The sequence below is a fragment of the Emiliania huxleyi genome (genome assembly GCF_000372725.1).
Source record: "Emiliania huxleyi CCMP1516 unplaced genomic scaffold EMIHUscaffold_101, whole genome shotgun sequence".
Lineage (NCBI taxonomy): Eukaryota > Haptophyta > Isochrysidales > Noelaerhabdaceae > Emiliania > Emiliania huxleyi.
Window position 1 is genome coordinate 409,924 of NW_005202368.1, and position 16,312 is coordinate 426,235.

Genomic DNA, 16,312 nt, shown 5'->3' on the forward strand with positions numbered 1-16,312 from the left:
GGAGGTTGTCTTACACATAATCTAGAGTGTGTGTGTGTGTGTGTGTGTGTGTGTGTGTGTGTGTGTGTGTGTGTGTGTGTGTGTGAGTGTGAGTGTGAGTGAGTGCGGCTGCGCCTCGCCGCCGGCCTCGCCGCTCGCCCACGGCGGCTGGCCGCTCTCGACGACTTCGCCGTGGACAACCGGGAGGGGGGCAGGGGCGGAGAGGGGTGCGGAGAGGGGTGCGGGTAAGGGTGGTGCAGACGCCGCCCCCGCCACCCACCACTCTCCTCCGCCCTGCACCTCCTGCGCCACCTCCTTGCCTCCTTCCGCCTCCCACCACTCGCGCTGCTGCGACGCCGCCTGCTCTGGCGCCGCTTGCACCGCTCCTTCCGCCTCCCACCACTCGCGCTGCTGCGACGCCGCCTGCTCTGGCGCCGCTTGCACCGCTCCTTCCGCCTCCCACCACTCGCGCTGCTCCGGCGCCGCCTGCACCTCCTCGCCTCCTCCCCCCGCCCAGCCCGCCGGCGCCGTCTCCCACGTCGGACTGCGCAGCGCACCGCCGCCGCCGCCACCGCCGCCAGCCTCGGTCGGCGAAGCGAGTGGCGGTTCGAGCGCGTGCGGCGGGGGTGCGGCGTCGCTGCCGGCGCACAAAAAGGGGTTGTTCGCCGCCGCTGCGTCGCGCCTCGCCGGCTCCTCCTCCTCCTCCTCCTCCTCCTCCTCCGCCCGCCTCCTCGCCCGCTCCTCCTCCACCTGTCGGAAGGTTCCGAGAGGGTTCAGAACAGGGAGACAGGCGCCGCACGGCGGTTCGAGCGGGAAGCGCAGTGCGCGCGAGGGAGAGGGGGCGTGCGCGGCGGAAGAAGGAGGAGCAAGAGTAGCAGCAATAGTGTGCGGTAGTAGCTCCTCCTCCACCTGTTCGTGGAGCCGCTGGCGCAGCTCCTCGGTGTGGTCGCGACGGGCCTAAATTAAATAGAATGGAGTGAAATCGAATGAAATTAAATCGCTCCTCGGTGTGGTCGCGACGGGCCGGCGCAGCCACGGCCGCCCCCTCCCCCTCCCCCTCCCCCTCCTCCGCCCCCGCCCCCGCCCCCCCCGCCCTCGTCGCGCACAGCGCGGCGTACGCGACCACACACTCGCGCAGAGGCGCGCAGACGAGCCGACGTACCTACGGAAACAAGAAGTCGCCGCTGCGAGAAACTCAGCGCGGGGGTCGCAGGCGAGCCGACGCACCGAACGCCCGCCCTCGCCCCCCATGCCCGCCGCGAACGCCTCCAGGTCGGCCGCGATCGCCTCGTTGGCCGCCGCCTAGTCTCGGTCAATCTCGGGAGATCTCGGGTCCTCTCGCGCGATCTCGTGCGATCTCGGGTCCCTCTCGCGCGATCTCGTGCGATCTCGGGCCCCTCTCGCGCGCCGCCGCCTTGTCTGCCACCTCGCCCGACAGCCGGGCGAGCTCGCCTCGCTTCTTCTCCAGCGCGGCGCGTGCCTTCTCCGCCGCGCCGCCGCTCTTGCCCGCCGCGCCCGCGCCCTCCGCCGCCGCGCTCAGCTTGCCGACCTCCGCCTGCGCCGCGTCGCGCTTGGCGGCGAGCCCCCGCCGCGCCTAGAGAAAAAGAAATCGCTGGGCCGAAAAGAGACACAAGGGGGAAAGCTCGGCGAGCCCCCTCCGCGCCTTCTCGCGCTTCTCGTACTCGTCTGCACTAGCCACCCACTCCTTGAGCAGCAGCCTATTCGGCGAACAGAAACCTGGGAGCCAAAAAAGAAATAATGCCCACCCGCTCCTTGAGCAGCAGCCTAGAGGGCGAACAGAAACCTGGCAGCCAAAAGAAATACATGCCCACCCGCTCCTTGAGCAGCGACCGGAACTCGCCACACGCCGCCGAGAGCGCGACGCACGCAGAATGGCACTGGCCGCACCCGCGCGCCGCCTCCGCCTGCGCCTCCTCCGCCAGCGGCACCGCGCGAAGCCTGCGCGCCGCCTCCTCCGACTCGCACCGCGCGGCGAGCAGCTCGAGCGCGGCTTCCTAGGGTGAGGGGTGAGGGGTGAGGGGTGAGGGGTGAGGGGTGAGGTGCGAGGGGCGAGGGGCGAGGGGTGAGGGGTGAGGGGTGAGGGGTGAGGGGCGAGGGGTGAGGGGTGAGGGGCGAGGTCACCTCCCCTGGCGGCGAAAGCAGCGCCTCGAGGCCCGACTTAGCAAACTCGTCCAGCAGCGCCGCCGCCGCCTTGCCGCGCCGCTTGGCCAGCGTCCACTGCACCACGTACGACGCGAACCGCGCGCCTATAGAGGGAGAGACGAACTGTCGAGCCGAAACACAGGGCACGCACGGACGACGCGAACCGCGCTCGCCTGGAGGAAACAATCGCAATACGCAACAGAAGCGACGCGCGCGCGCACGACGCGAGAGCCCGCGCGCCCGTCTCCTTGGGCGCCTTGCGCTTTGCTGTCGGGCAGTAGCCGCTCGGCAGCTGGGCCCCGCGCAAGACGCGCGCAGCGCCGAGCGCGAAGCAGACTGCGGGTGGTGAGGTAAGGTAAGGTAAGTGGTGGGGCCTGCGGGTGGGATCAGGTGTGGGTTCAGCGGTGGCTACGCCGACATCGGGGCGGGAAGACGGGAGTCTGGAGAGTCTTCAGAGCGGTGCGGGAGTGTCCGAGCAACAGGGGACGACAGCGGTCGACATCGGAGCGACCGGTCGAGTGCGTCTGAAGTCGTGCCCTCTCGAGGCCTCGAGGTTTGGAGTAGTTTGGATTCAAGGGTGCAGCACTGCGTCTCGGTGACCCATTGTGGCAACTCTGCGTTGTGCATTGGTGTACTCCACGTTGGAGCCATTACGTGTGGGAGCGCATGCTTCGTCTTCTAGGCAAACGGAGCCGTACGCATCGCGCAGACCCTCCGCCGCCGAGGCCACCGGCCCGTCCTCCGCGCGCTGACGAGCCTCCGCAGCGGCGCGCAAGGCGGCGGGCTGTGCGTCGGAGGCAAGCCGAGCCTACTCGCTGAATACGCCGACTTGAGGGCGTGAAGACGGGAGTGTGCAGCGTGTACAGAGCAACGCAAGGAAGACAACGGAGAGGAGGGCGGTGAGGACAGCGGAATGCAGCGGGATGCAGCGGAGTCCGTGTCCTCTCGAGTGCTGGTTGGGAGACATGAATACGTATTCCGCTTCTAGGCTCCCGGGCGAGCAACTCCTCTGCGCGTCGCGCCGCGCCCTCGGCCTGCACCACATCGGCGTCCGCCCTCTCCTGCGCGCGCTGCGCCGCCGCCTGCGCCGCCTGCCGCCTCTTCTCGTCCTTGAGCGCCGCCGCCTTGCGCCCGTCCGCCTTTGCCGCCTCGCCCGCCGCAGCGCCTCGCCGGAGCGCCTTGGTGGCCGCCTCGCTCGCCGCGCTCGCGTCGCGGAGCGCGAGCTCAAAGGCGCAGACCGCGTCCAGCCCCTCCTCGCACAGCCGCCTCGCCTCGCCACGAAGGCCCGCCGCCGCGCGGCCGATTGCCGCGTGCTCTGCCGCCAGCAGGTCGTCGATGGCCGCGAGCTGCGCCGCGCAGGTGTGGAGCACGCGGCGGCTCTCCTCGTCGCCGCAAAAGGCCTCGTGGCGGCTCCACTCGGCCAGGTCGGGCAGCAGGAGAGGCAGATTGCCGCTCGCCGCCCCCCGCTTGCGCTCCGCGTACTTGGAGTAGAAGGACGCCGTCGTATCGACCGCGTCGCGCAGCCGTCGCAGCGACAGCTTTGCAGCCGTCACCGCCGGGTCGATTGGTAGCCCGGCCACCTTCTTGTCGTGCGCCCTGTCCGGGTCGGCCGAGAAGCGCGAGACGGTCCTCGTCAGCGGCCCGCGCGGCGATGGGCCGCGAACGGGCGCGGCGGCGAAAGGATCTCCCGACGTGGAGCTGCGCTCCGATTTGCTGCTCCGAGAGAGGCGGGAGATGCTGCGACGCATGCACACAAACACACACACAGATGGTGTGCCCGGCAAGGCGGCCCACGAGTGGGCGAAGGCGCTCTCTTCGCGAGTTTGCAAAAGAATTTCGGGCGCCTTCCTGGAAGCCGTCTTGGGTTGTGTGTTTTCTTTCTTTCTTTCTTTTTCCTGAGACCAGGGTGGGCGACGGCTAGCGCATCACACCCTCCTCTCCTTAAAATCCCTGTGTGGTGGCGGCGTGCCGTTCTCCCATCCCTCCCTTGGGTTGTGTGTTTTCTTTCTTTCTTTCTTTTCCTGAGACGAGCGAGGGCAGCCTCCTTAAAGGCGAAAGGGTCTAGATTTGGAGCGCTCGCCGAAGAGGAGTACGACAAAATAGCGCCCGTGATTGCCTGCACGCTACCCGCACTCACGGACTCCATACCCGAAAGAAAGAGAAGGGAGCTCGCGGGAGAGGTGACGAGTGAACTACAGGTAGTGGGGAAGGCAGCCTCGATTGCCATACAGACATGGGTGCGAAACAACGACAAGACCAAGGCACGGGCAGAGGAGCGAGAGAAGAATATAGGGTGGATAAAGCGCCTGTTCACGGCATGGAGGGTGAGCCACACCGAACGTACCGAGCGAAGAGCCGAACGGAAGGAGGACGGGGAAGATGACTCCGAGGAGGACGAACCAGTGGAAATTCAGTTGTCAGATGTCACGATGCATCCGAAGGGGACCCCTGCGCCGGCATCATCCGTAGAGGCACGAGTGTTCGAAGAGAGAGTGGACCTGAGCAACAACATGACCTGGAGGCAAATGATCGGAGTGGGAGTCAGAAATGTGGTCCTTGCGCGAGGGGAGCTCGATAGACTCGAGGGGCCAGGATATGCAGCAAGGAGGGCGGAGCTGCGCCGAAAGGCGAAAGAAGCCGAGAGAACAAGGGAACGGCAGGCGGCGGCGGCGCAGGACGAGGCAGAAGAGAATGACGCGACAGAGGAGGAAGTGACAAGGGAGAGAACGACGAGAGTGGGACGGCCGCGAGGTGGCATGAAGGTTGCAGCGAGAATCGGCGAGAGACTGCGAAAAGAGATAGGAAGAGGCAGACTCCCTAGGGTGGGCGACGGCTAGCGCATCACACTCCTCTCCTTAAAATCCCTGTGTGGTGGCGGCGTGCCGTCCTCCCATCCCTCCCTTGGGTTGTCTGTTTTCTTTCTTTCTTTTCTTAGGCGGCTCCGGTGGTGTGCCGGTGATAGTACTAGCACGCGCCAGTTCGCACCTGTGTCGAGCCTGTGTGCTGTGGGAGAGAGTTGTCTTGTTTAAATTCTTTTCTTTCTTTACCCTCACCACGGAGAGAGACTGCGAAGAGAGATAGGAAGAGGCAGACTCCCTAGGGTGGGCGACGGCTAGCGCACCACACACCTCTCCTTAAAATCCCTGTGTGTGGTGGCGGCGTGCCGTCCTCCCATCCCTCCCTTGGGTTGTCTGTTTTCTTTCTTTTTCTTTTACCCTCACCACAGAAAATGCCATGTGGAGGCGCTGCTCTTCGAGGAGTTCGGCGCAATGAGCGTGGGGGTGGAGGAGCTGAGGGCCCAAGTTGAGAATCGTGCTCTTGGGTTGGGTTGTTGGGTTGGGTTGGGTTGTTCCGGGTGAGGTTGGGTCGTCGGCGCGAATGGTGAGGTCTCGACCGCCGCCGCTCACGCCAGCGGACGGCCACCATCGGTGTTTTTGGCTTCGCCACCGTCCAAGGCGTGCGCCATGCGCTCGCCGGCATCGAGCGAGCAACGTGATCGACCGAGCGGCTTGCTGTGTGGACGCCTTCTTCTGCTCTCGTCGAGAGCGTTTTGCGTCCCGGCGGGTGGGAGAATATGTGTCGACTGATGTGTCACTGTGTGCGTCACATCGGTCTTGATAACAAGCACGGTCGATCCGTCGAAGCGATACACTCGTTCCTATCACGCTGGAAGGCTTGCACGGAGCTCTGTCACCCCTGTCGTCGTGCAAGTGCCTCTCGAGGAGGTCGCCGGTCGCCTACTCATAAAAAAGAAAACGAATGACGGGGCCGCCGAACCTTCTCGTGAACGCCTTCGGCCGACGCCGACGCGTGAGGTGGCGTCCAAATCCCACGCCTCCGGCCCTCCGCTGGGCTTGTGTGACCAGAGCCGTCTGGGGGGCGGAAGGATTGTCTCGTCTCGGCTCTGTGCGGTCTGCGCTGCTGCGTGCCTCGCGCTCTGGCGCAGGCGCCTGCAGCGCGTCTCGCCCCCCATTCTGCCTCTCTCTCTCTCTCTCTCTCTCTCTCTCTCTCTCTCTCTCTCTCTCTCTCTCTCTCTCTCTCTCTCTCTCTCTCTCTCTCTCTCTCTCTATCCTCGAGCGGGAGGAAGGGTGCAGCATGTTTTGTGTATGGGTGTCCTAGGCCAGTAAGGCGGTAGAGTCGCGCCGGGCCGCGTCATTTGTCGGCCGCTTGTGTCTTGCGCGTCCGGCGCAGGGCCGGCCCGTGGGGCTCCAAGAAGGGCCGGAATCCTCGCCGCTGCTGGCGTGTCGCAGTCTCGGCACACCCGTGATGTGCTCGCTGTGATGTATGGCTTCTACGAGCTGGAAATTCTACGGCTGGACCTGACACCTGTGCGGGAAGCGTGCGCGGCCCCGCGGCGCGCGGGGCGGCGGCCGCGGCGGGCGGGTTGCCGCCGCGACTGCCGCTGCGATTTCGTGTCGTGCGGGGTGTGCATGAAAAGAGCGAGATGTAACTTAGCATGCGGGCGGACCCCTCTAAGGTAAGGTAAGGTAAGGTAAACTTCTCCACACACACGAGGTGGTGGGGCAAGGGGGGGCAACCCTCGCATCTCCACGTCTAACGACAGGAGCCCCACGGCATTTAAAGTGCAAGGCCCGGTGCGCGTGGGACCCCTCTCACAGCTCACAGCTCACTAAGCAGAGCCGCCGCGCCCCGCGCCCCGCCCACCCCGCCCGCCCCGCCCACCGCGCCCACCGCGCCCGCCGCGCCCGCCGCGCCCGCCTCGCCCCCCTCGCCCACCGACCGCCGCCGTGGCGCCCACGGGCTGAACCTGGGGCACGGTGCGCGAGGGCGGCTGGTGGACAAACGTCGTCTGCGCCGCCACCAGCCGCCCAGTTGCGGCGATGGGCAGCGCCGGCTGGCGGCAGGCCGGGCAGATGGTGTCGCGCTCCAGCACGCGCGGCGCACACGTCTCGCAGTACAGCGCGTGGCCGCACGCGAAGCGGACCGAGCGCGGCGCGTCGTAGCAGAGGTCACACAGGCGCTCCTCGGCCCCAGCCGTCTCCTCCACCTCCCCCGCCGCCTCGACTAGCGCCTCCAGCCGCGGCAGCGCCTCTGCGAGCGGCATCCGCCGCTTCTTCCTCACGAGAGCCAGCCCGACCACCAGCCGCGCCAGCTCCTCGGCCTGCGCCGCCGACCAGCCCGCGTCGGACGCCGCGATCGATCCCTCCGCCGTGTCGGGCTCCTCCAACGCATCGTCGCACTCGTCGAGGAGGCCGACGGCGCCGCGGCCGGTCAGGGCGACGAGCAGCGTGATGCCGAGCGCATAGCCGTCGGTCAGCACTGACGCCTGCCCGCTCTGCGAGATGATTGGGTCCATGTACCCGAGCTTCCCAAAGATGCGTTGCGTCGACAGGTGCGAGACCTGTCCATTGGCGCCGGCCGTCGCCTCTGCCGCGCGCGCGAGGCCCACGTCGGCGAGGTAGCCGTTGCCGCGCTCGTCGAGCAGGATGTTGCCCGCCGAGACGTCGCGGTGCAGGATCATCGGAGAGAGCGTGTGCAGGTAGTGCAGCGCGCTCGCGGCGTCGCGCAGCACGCGGAGCCGTGCGGCGGAGGAGAGCGGCGGAGGCGGCGTCTCGAAGCCGAGCATGCGGAGCCGCTGCAGTGCGGCTGGTGAGCGGTAGAGGCGGTCCTCGAGGCTGCCGCCGCGGCAGAGGGGGTAGACGAGGCACGCTCTCGCCGGCGCCAAGCAGACGCCAAGCAGAGGGAGGAGGGACAAATGGCACGCCGCGCTGAGCGTGCGCACCTCGCTCTGCAGCTCGGCGAGGCCTTGGGCGCCGACACCGACCAGCGCCGTCTTGACGGCGAACCCGCAAGCGACGCGCGGGAACGACGGCAGCGCGTCGGCACGGTAGACGCGCCCAAAGCCTCCCTCGCCCACCTTGCGCGCCTCGGCAAAGCCGTCGGTCGCCGAGATGAGCTCGTCGAGAGGGACGGCGGCGGGCGGCGCGGCGGCGGCGGCGAGGGCGGCGACGCTCGACGCCGCCTCCACTGCCGCCGCTGCAGCGGCCGCCGCCTCCACTGCCGCTGCCGCCGCCTCCGCTGCCGCCGCCTCTTGAGCCTCCGCCGCTGCCACTGCCGCCACTGCCGCCTCTACAGCCGCCGCCTCCGCCGCCGCCTCCGCCATCGCCTCCGCCTCCGCCTCCGCCTCCGCCTTCATCCTCGCCTCCTCCCTCTCCCTTGCCTCCTCCTCCCTTGCCCTCGCCTCTGCCTCCTCCCTTGCGAACGACGCCGCCTCCGCCTCCTCCGCCGCCCGCGCCGCCGCAGCCTCTGCTACCACCCGCTCCGCTTCCTCCGCCACTCGCGCCTCCTCAGCCGCCCGCGCCTCCTCCGCCTGCTCCGCCGCCCGCTCCGCCGCCCGCGCTGCCGCTGCCGCCGCCTTCTCCTCCTTCTGCCGCTGCCGCTTCAGCGCCCTGGCCTCGCGGGTCTTTCGCTCCGCCAGCTCGTCGCGCAGCCGCCGCGCCGCCCGCAGCGCCTCCGAGCCGTCGGCGGCCTCGGTGTTCGCGTTGATCGCCGCCCTGAGCGCCTCGAGATCGGCGTCGCCTCGCTCGCACGCCTCAACCGCCTCGCGCAGCGCAGCCTCGGCAGCATCGCGCGCCTCCGCCGCCTCCGCAGCAGCTGCCGCCTCGCGTGCGGCCGCCTCGGCCTGCTCGGCTGATTCTGCGGCCGCCGTCTCCCCCCCAGCCTGTGCTGCGGTCGACGAGTGCTCCTCGAAGGCGCGCACGCACTCGGCGTGGCCTTTCTCCTTGGCCCACTGAAGCGCCGTCGTGCCGCTCGCAGTGCGCGCCGCAGCGTGTGCGCCCGCCCGCAGCAAGCGCCGCACGACCGCGGGGTGGTTGAAGAGAGCGGCGGCCATCAGCGCGGTGCCGCCGACGCTGTCCTGCAGGTTGACCTCCGCGCCGTGCTGCAGCAACAGCTCGACCACCCGCTCGTGGCCTTGGAAGGCGGCCATCATCAGCGCAGTCCAGCCGCTGCTGTTCTGCAGGTTGACCTCTGCCCCGCCCCGCAGCACCATCTCGACCACTCGCTCGTGGCCGTTGTTGGCGGCGCCCATCAGCAGCGTGAGGCCGCTAATGCCGTCTCTCTCGCACGTCGCGTCGGCCCGCCCGCCACTGTCGAGCCACGCCAGCACCGCCTCCTCCTCGCCTCGCTCAGCCGCTGCCACGACCTCATCGGGGGCTGCCGCGACACCGCTCGACGCCTGCTCCGCCGCCGCCGCTGGAGATGGCGTCTTCGCGACTCTCGATCCAGCCGAGGAAGCGCCGCCGGAGGAAGCGCCGCCTGCGCCTTCGCCGCCGGCTGCCGCCGCCATGAGCCGTCCCGCCACCACCTCCTGGACGTGCTTCTTGAAGGCCTCGACGCACTCGGCATGGCCCTGCTCCTTGACCAGCTGCAGCGCCGTCATGCCGATCGCATTGCGCGCCGCCGTGTCTGCGCCCGCCCGCAGCAAGCGCCGCACGACGGCGGGGTGGTTGAGGTAAGCGGCGAACATCAGCGCGGTTTCGCCGACGCTGTTCTGCAGGTTGATCTCCGCGCCGTGCTGCATGAGCAGGTCGACCACCTGCTCGTGGCCTTGGCCGGCGGCGGTTATCAGCAGCGTGAGGCCGCTCAAGCCGCCTCTCTCGTACGTCGCGTCGGCCCGCCCGCCGCCCTCGAGCCACGCCAGCACCGCTGCCTCGTCGCCTCGCCCAGCCGCTGCCACGACCTCGTCGGAGACTGCCACGCCACCGCTCGGCGCCCACTCCGCCGCAGCCGGCGACAGATTACCCGGCCGCACCCGCACGCTCTCGCCGCCGCCCTCGAGCGCCACAGCGTACCGCCCGCCCTCGAAGCTCCGCGCCACGCCCCGCTGCCCGTTCAGCTCGGGGCGGGCAGAGAGGCCGCCGAGCACGACGCGCTGGCCGAGCAGCGGCGCGTCCACAGCTGCCGCTGCCGCGCCCGAGGAGGCCCGGCCGTCTGCAGCCGCCGCCGCCTCAGCTAAGACCTTGACGCACTCGGCGTGGCCGTTCTCCTTGGCCAGCTGCAGCGCCGTCTTGCCGTTGACAGTGGGCGCCGCGTCTGCGCCCGCCTGCAGCAATCGCCGCACGACGGCGGGGTGGTTGAGGAGGGCGGCGCCCATCAGCGCGGTGAGGCCATTGCTGCTCTGCAGGTTAACCTCAGCGCCGCGTCGTATCAGCGAGTCGACCACCCGCTCGTGGCCGTTGCCGGCGGCGTGCATCAGCGCGGTGCTGTCGTCGCTGTCCTGCAGGTTGACCTCAGCGCCGCGCCGAATCAGCAAGTCGACCCCCCGCTCGTGGCCTCCGATTGCGGCCCACATCAGCGCGGTGCGGCCGTCGCTGGCCTGCAGGTTGACCTCAGCGCCGCGCCGAATCAGCAAGTCGACCACCCGCTCGTGGCTGGTTGATCTTCGCCCTGTGCCGCAGCAGCAGCGCGACCACCCGCTCGTGGCCGTACACGGCGGCGCCCATCAGCGCGGTGTCGCCGACGCTGCTCTGCAGGTTGACGTCAGCCCCGCGCCGAATCAGCAGCTCGACCACCTGCTCGTGGCCGTAGCGGGCGGCGCCCATCAGCAGCGTGATGCCGCTCACGTCGTCTCTCTCGCACGTCGCGTCGGCCCGCCCGCCGCCCTCGAGCCACGCCAGCACCGCCGCCTCCTCGCCACGCTCAGCCGCTAGCACGGCCGCGTCGGAGCAGCTGAGGGAATCTCTCACCGCCATATCGTTCTTGTGGTTTGGGTTCCGGCTCTTTGGGTGGGTAGGGACCCTGTGGCATAAACACTTCTCATCAACCACAAGAACGCAACTATCGCCAATCCTCACGCGTCACGGCGTTTGTACACACATATGATGACGCCCTCCGGCACTAATACGCGCTTCAACCCATGCCGACCCATGACGGCGACCACGGGACCGTCGCCTTGAGGTCGTCCCCACTAGTTTGCCTGTGCGTACAGCTACGGTGGCATCGGGCCACCGACTAGTTGTCGCCGCCCCCCGCGCCGGGCGGCAGCGGCACGACGGACGCCACCTGCAGGAGTCTCCTCCGTTGAGCGAGAGCGGCTCCGTTAGCACGGGCTCTGCAAAAAGGTTGTCGTCGGTCGGCGCGTCGATGCTCGCGACCTGCAGCGGCTCGCCGCCAAACGAGAGCGGCGCAGTGGTCGCAGCCACGACGCCCCCCCCGCTCAGCGGCCCGCCCATCGCGGGTGAGGAGGCGGGGAGCGGCGCGGCGATGAGCGGCGCGACGGCGCCGTCGCCGCCAGCCTCCGCCGGCTCGGGCGGGGCAAAAGTGGCCGCCGCGCCGCCGCCGCCCGCGAGCACGCGCACGCCGCCGCCCTCGTGCGGCTCGGCGAGCGCGGGCAGCGCGCCGTCGGTCAGGCTCCCCATGTGGGCGGCCGACGAGGCGAGCGGGGCGGTCATCGACTCGGACACGCGCGCGCGCGAGCTGCCGCCGGTGGCACGCGTGGTGCGGCGGGGCGGCGACGCGCCGCCGCCGCCGGCCAGCTCTCTCGCCTTTTCATACGCGGCCCTCGCGGCGGCGTGCAGCTGGCGCGCGGCGATGCCTCCGTAGCGGAGCGCGTACTCCTTTGCGATGGCCGCGTGGTCAGAGACGTCAGCGAGGAAGGCGTTCCACGTCTCCTTGTCGGCGGCGAAGTGGCGGCCTGGGGGAGAGGGGCGGCGGGCGGGCGGTGAGCTCTCTTCTCTCCCGTGCCGAGGCGCTGCTCTTCGAGGAGTTCGGCGCAATGAGCGCGGGGGTGGAGGAGCTGCTGAGGCGGGTGGCTGAGGTGGCGGGCCGGAAGCTCACATGGTGGCAGTACGACCAGACGTCGTGGCCGGCGCGCGAATGGATGCCGTTTGCGCTGCAGCGACTGTCGGTGCAGCTCTGGATGGCGCTCGCGGACGAGGCACAGCGCGCCATTGGTGCGGCTTCGCGGCCGCGAGGGACCGCGGGGGGATGCTAGAGTTAGTGGATGGGGCGCCGCTCTGAGGGGAAGGGAGCGGGGGGCGCCCAGTAGGGCGCCGGCAAAAACCCGCGTAGAGGGCGCCGTGCTATCTTCTTTTTTTATTCTGCAACAAGCACGCGCCAGTTCGCACCTGTGTCGAGCCTGTCTGCTGTGAATTGAAATTATTTTTAAAACTGGTGGATGTTCCTGTTGCAAGGAGGTAAGCCGGCAGGCAGGTGGGCGGCGGGGGTGTGCAGGGTGTAATACATGTTTGTTATGTGAACATAGACCAGCGCAAAGCGCCATAGGACGTATTTTCTTGTCAATAACAAGGTCTGTGAAGAGAACCAAGGTTAAAAAAATGATTTTTTTTCTCGAGATCGCGTGGAGATGTGATGTCATCAAGCGCAACACTGTGGTTTCTTATCTACATCGATGTAGGTCACGAGGCCCCGCCGTGCAGGGCGCTACGGGCTCCGGCCGGACGAGTCGCTTAGGCGGCTCCGGTGGTGTGCCTGTGATTGTGCTAGCACGGCGGTGAGGGCGACGGCGGTGAGGGAGGAGGCGGTGGGCTGGGTGGTGGTGGCAAGGGCGGCGATGGCGTGGGCGGTGGCGGCGAGGGTGGCGGCGTCGAGGGCGGCGGTGGCGAGGGCGGCGACGGCGAGGCGGTGGTGGTGAGGGCGGCGGCAGCGACAGTGGCGGCGGGGAGGGTGATGACGGGCCGGGCGGCGGCGAGGGCGGCGGCGGGCGGTGGCGAGTCGGCTATTGGGAGGCGGCGGGCTGGGCGGCGCATTGGCGTTATCTCTCCTCGCAGTCCTTCGCCTAGTGTCGGCGGGAGATCGCGTCGAGCTCTGATGTCATCAACGCACTCGAAGCTAAACACACTCGAATATTCGACCGACAATGGCGAAGAAGGGAAAATGAGCGACGCGTCGCTGCCTAACCAGCCGCCGCAGCCGGAGGGCGGGCCGTCCGCGACGGTCGAGGAGAGCCGCGCCGCGCTGCTGGCTCACCTCATCTCGGAGGTGCGCCAGATCAACCAAATCGGCAGGGTGCAGTCCGAGGCGCTCCAGCGGACCGCCGGCCGGATCAACAGGATGGAGGAGAGACTGAACCTGCTCGAGCAGTCCAACAGGGTGGGCCTCGTAGAGACCACGGTGCAGTTCAACACCCTCTCCAACTCGATGGGCCTCCTGCAAACGGCGCAACAGTTCAACGAACTCGACTCGCTCCGTGAGGCCTGCGGTGCTGCTCCCATTGCTACCGCCGCCACGCCGGGAGGCGAGTCGGCGGCGAGCGGCGGCGTGGGCAGCATGCTTCCGCCGCCGGTGCCTCCGACGGCGCGTGCCTCGGGCGGCGATTGCGCCGGCCCCTCCTCCCTCTCGCCAGAGGCGGAGCCTGACGCCGCGGCCGCCCTCCACCAGGGCATCTTGCACATGGTGTGCACGCACCCCGGACCGACGCCCCTCCCGGCGGGTTGGGCTGGGCGACCCCCCCCCCCCCCCACACACACACACACCCCACACCCCTCCCTCCTCTCTCCTCTCCCCCTCCCGCCCGAGTCAAACCTCCCCTCCCCTCCTTCCTCCGCCCCCCTGCAGGGCGAGGCCTCGCAGGGAATCTCCCTGCCGCTCTCGGAGATCCTCCAGACCATCCACCCGGCCGAAGGGAGCCCCTCATCGAAGCGGCCGCGGCAGACCGACGGAGCGCCCGAAGCCGAGCCCGCGCGCTGCCGCATCGTCGACATGGCCTCCACGCCGCTGCAGCCGCCGCCCTCGTCCGCCGCAGAGCCGGGAGAGGAGGGGGAGGGGGGGGGAGTCGACCGCGGCCGGTGAGCGATGAGCATGAGCTCAATCATGCCCCTTACCCACGCACCTGACGCGCTGCTCAGCGCGCGGCGCGAGTACGTTCCCAACGTACGCTTTCGCTATCGCGGTCTAGCTAGTCGCGAGCCTGGGGACTGGGGAGCTCGGGCCTTCCCTCGTCTCACACGCCTCACTGTGACCTCCCACCCTCCGGAGTGCGCGCGGGGTTGTGCTTTCGCGCCCTGAGTACAATACGATAAACCCACAAAATCAAATGCGAGTAACGACTCGCAGAGCGCAAAAACTGAAAACAGAGGTGAGAGGAGAACCGGGGAGAACGCTCACACCCCACTGGCACCGTGGCACTGTACAGTGTGCAGACCGACATACAGCACGCACAATGTAGCACTTACTTTCAAGCGCGCGCATCCACCGCGCTCGCCCTCCACGGCCGTTGAGCGGCGCAACGCACATGCCCCCCTCGCGCGCGCTGGCGGCTCGACGAGGTCGGCCGGCGCGCGAGCACAACCCCAAGACGATGCCGTGAAGCGGGTTGCTGCGCGACCGAGCCGCCGATGCGCCGTCGGGGCGAAGGCGGCGGCGACGGCGGCAGCGGGCCGGGCAGCGGCGGTCGCGGTGGCGGTGGTAACGGCGGCGGCGTCGAGGGCGGCGGCAGCGAGGGCGGCGGCGGCGACGGCGGAGGCGGGCTCGGTGGGGGCGGCGACGGTGGAGGCGGCGAGGGAGGCGGCGGGGGCTCGGAGGCGGCGGCGAGGGCTGCGGCGGCGAGGGCTGCGGCGGCGAGGGCTGCGGCGGCGAGGGCTGCGGCGGCGGCGAGGGGGGAGGCGGCGACGGCGGCGGCGGGCTGGGCGGCGGCGGGCTGGGCGGCGGCGGCGACGGCAGCGGCGGGCTCGGTGGGGGCGGCGACGGTAGAGGCGGCGAGGGAGGCGGCAGGCTCGGAGGCGGCGATGAGGGCGGCGTGGCGAGGGCGAAGGCGGCGAGGGCGGCGGCGGCGACGGCGGATGCGGCGGCGGCGGACTGGGCGGCGGAGAGGACTGGGCGGCGTGCGGCGACGGCTGCGGCGGCGAGGGCAGCGGCGGCGACGGTGGCGGAAGTGAGGGCGGCGGCGGCAACGGCGGCGGCGGCGACGGCGGCGGCGGGCTCAGTGGGGGCAGTGACGGTGGAGGCGGCGAGGGAGGCGGCGGGCTACGCGGCGGCGGCGAGGGCGGCGGCGGCGAGGGCGGCGGCGGCGAGGGCGGCGGCGGCGAGGGGGGAGGCGGCGACGGCGGCGGTGGGCTGGGCGGCGGCGGACTGGGCGGCGGCAACGACGGCGGCGGCGGCGGTGAGGGCGGTGGGGGGCTCAGAGGCGGCGGCGACGGCGGCGGCGGCGACGGCGGCGGCGGGCTCGGTGGGGGCGGTGACGGCGGCGGCGGTGAGGGCGGCGGCGGCGACGGCGGCGGCGGCGGCGGCGGCGGTCTGAGGCTTCGGCTGGGACACCCCTGCCTCTTGCAGGGGGACGAGCACGAGTTTGACTGGGGGGCGCGGTGGGGCGCCACCCCGGCGCGCCACACACGTGCGCGCGTGGCGTCTTCGTTGACAGCAGGGCGGTGAGCGTGCAGCAGCAGCGGCACACAGAGCGTCGCACCGCCACCCACAGAGCGACGCACCGCCACCACAGATTCAGGTCGACGACTGCTACGCTGTCGAGCGGTGCGGCCGGCTGTCCCGCCCCTTCCTCGGCCGCTGCTACTACACGGCGCTGCAGCTCGGCCTCGCGCGGCCCGCCGGCATACTTTCCTCGTTACCCCGTCCGCCGATCCACTCGGCCGCGCGCCCCTCTGCCACGACGCGATCCCGCCGTGGGCGGCCCTCGCCGCGGTCGCAACGACCGCCGGGCGGGCGACGCTGCGGACGGCGTCTTCGGCTCACGCGCGTGCCGTTTCGAACAGGTGGCCGTCGCGTGGGTGGGCGGCTGCGTCGGGAGTTGGCTCTGCTGCCGCCGGCTCGCGGGCCCGCCGGCGGAGAAGCCGGCAGCGGCGCGCAGTCGGCGGGGAGGGCGGTCGGGGTACGCGCCGGTGGAGGCGAGGGAGGCGAGCCCGGACCCGCTTGCGGGAGTCGGCCGTGTAGGGCGGCTCTCTCCGTCGTCGTCGCGTCGTCGTGTGAACACAGCGTTGCTGTCTTTCCCCCTTCTCGACTGTCTGTGCTTGTGCGTCTTGGGTCCGGAGTTGTGCGTTTATGTGAACACAGCCGTTGTGATCGGCGGTCGGCAGGTGCATGCCTGCCGACTCTGCTCGCCCACCTGGTGGCGGCGGCGCCGCCGCCGCTGACGACGGTACTGCGACCGGCGGTAACAGCGGCGCTGCCAGCGTCGTCAACGGCGTCGGCGCAGCCGGCCGGCAGCGACTGCCGACGGACGAGCAGTCGGTCCAGC

The 16,312-nt window shown here is 69.8% G+C and overlaps 4 protein-coding genes across 4 annotated transcripts in view; all 4 read right to left on the reverse strand.

Annotated features, from left to right (window-relative positions):
- EMIHUDRAFT_360723 (hypothetical protein) overlaps positions 1 to 276 on the reverse strand; it is a 1,323-nt gene extending 1,047 nt beyond the window's left edge. The window contains exon 1 of the mRNA XM_005793424.1: positions 115 to 276. The gene's annotated coding sequence lies outside the window, so the exon portion shown is untranslated. The remainder of the gene's footprint in view (positions 1 to 114) is intronic.
- Positions 277 to 6,815: 6,539 nt separating this feature from the next.
- On the reverse strand, positions 6,816 to 7,207 carry EMIHUDRAFT_360725 (hypothetical protein; the record flags this gene model as incomplete). Its single annotated transcript, XM_005793425.1, has 1 exon — positions 6,816 to 7,207. A coding segment is annotated over one exon (392 nt), but the record flags the coding sequence as incomplete, so codon positions are not given.
- Positions 7,208 to 7,357: 150 nt separating this feature from the next.
- On the reverse strand, positions 7,358 to 8,062 carry EMIHUDRAFT_54951 (hypothetical protein; the record flags this gene model as incomplete). Its single annotated transcript, XM_005793426.1, has 1 exon — positions 7,358 to 8,062. A coding segment is annotated over one exon (705 nt), but the record flags the coding sequence as incomplete, so codon positions are not given.
- Positions 8,063 to 11,112: 3,050 nt separating this feature from the next.
- On the reverse strand, positions 11,113 to 11,519 carry EMIHUDRAFT_360726 (hypothetical protein; the record flags this gene model as incomplete). Its single annotated transcript, XM_005793427.1, has 1 exon — positions 11,113 to 11,519. A coding segment is annotated over one exon (407 nt), but the record flags the coding sequence as incomplete, so codon positions are not given.
- Positions 11,520 to 16,312: the final 4,793 nt, after the last annotated feature.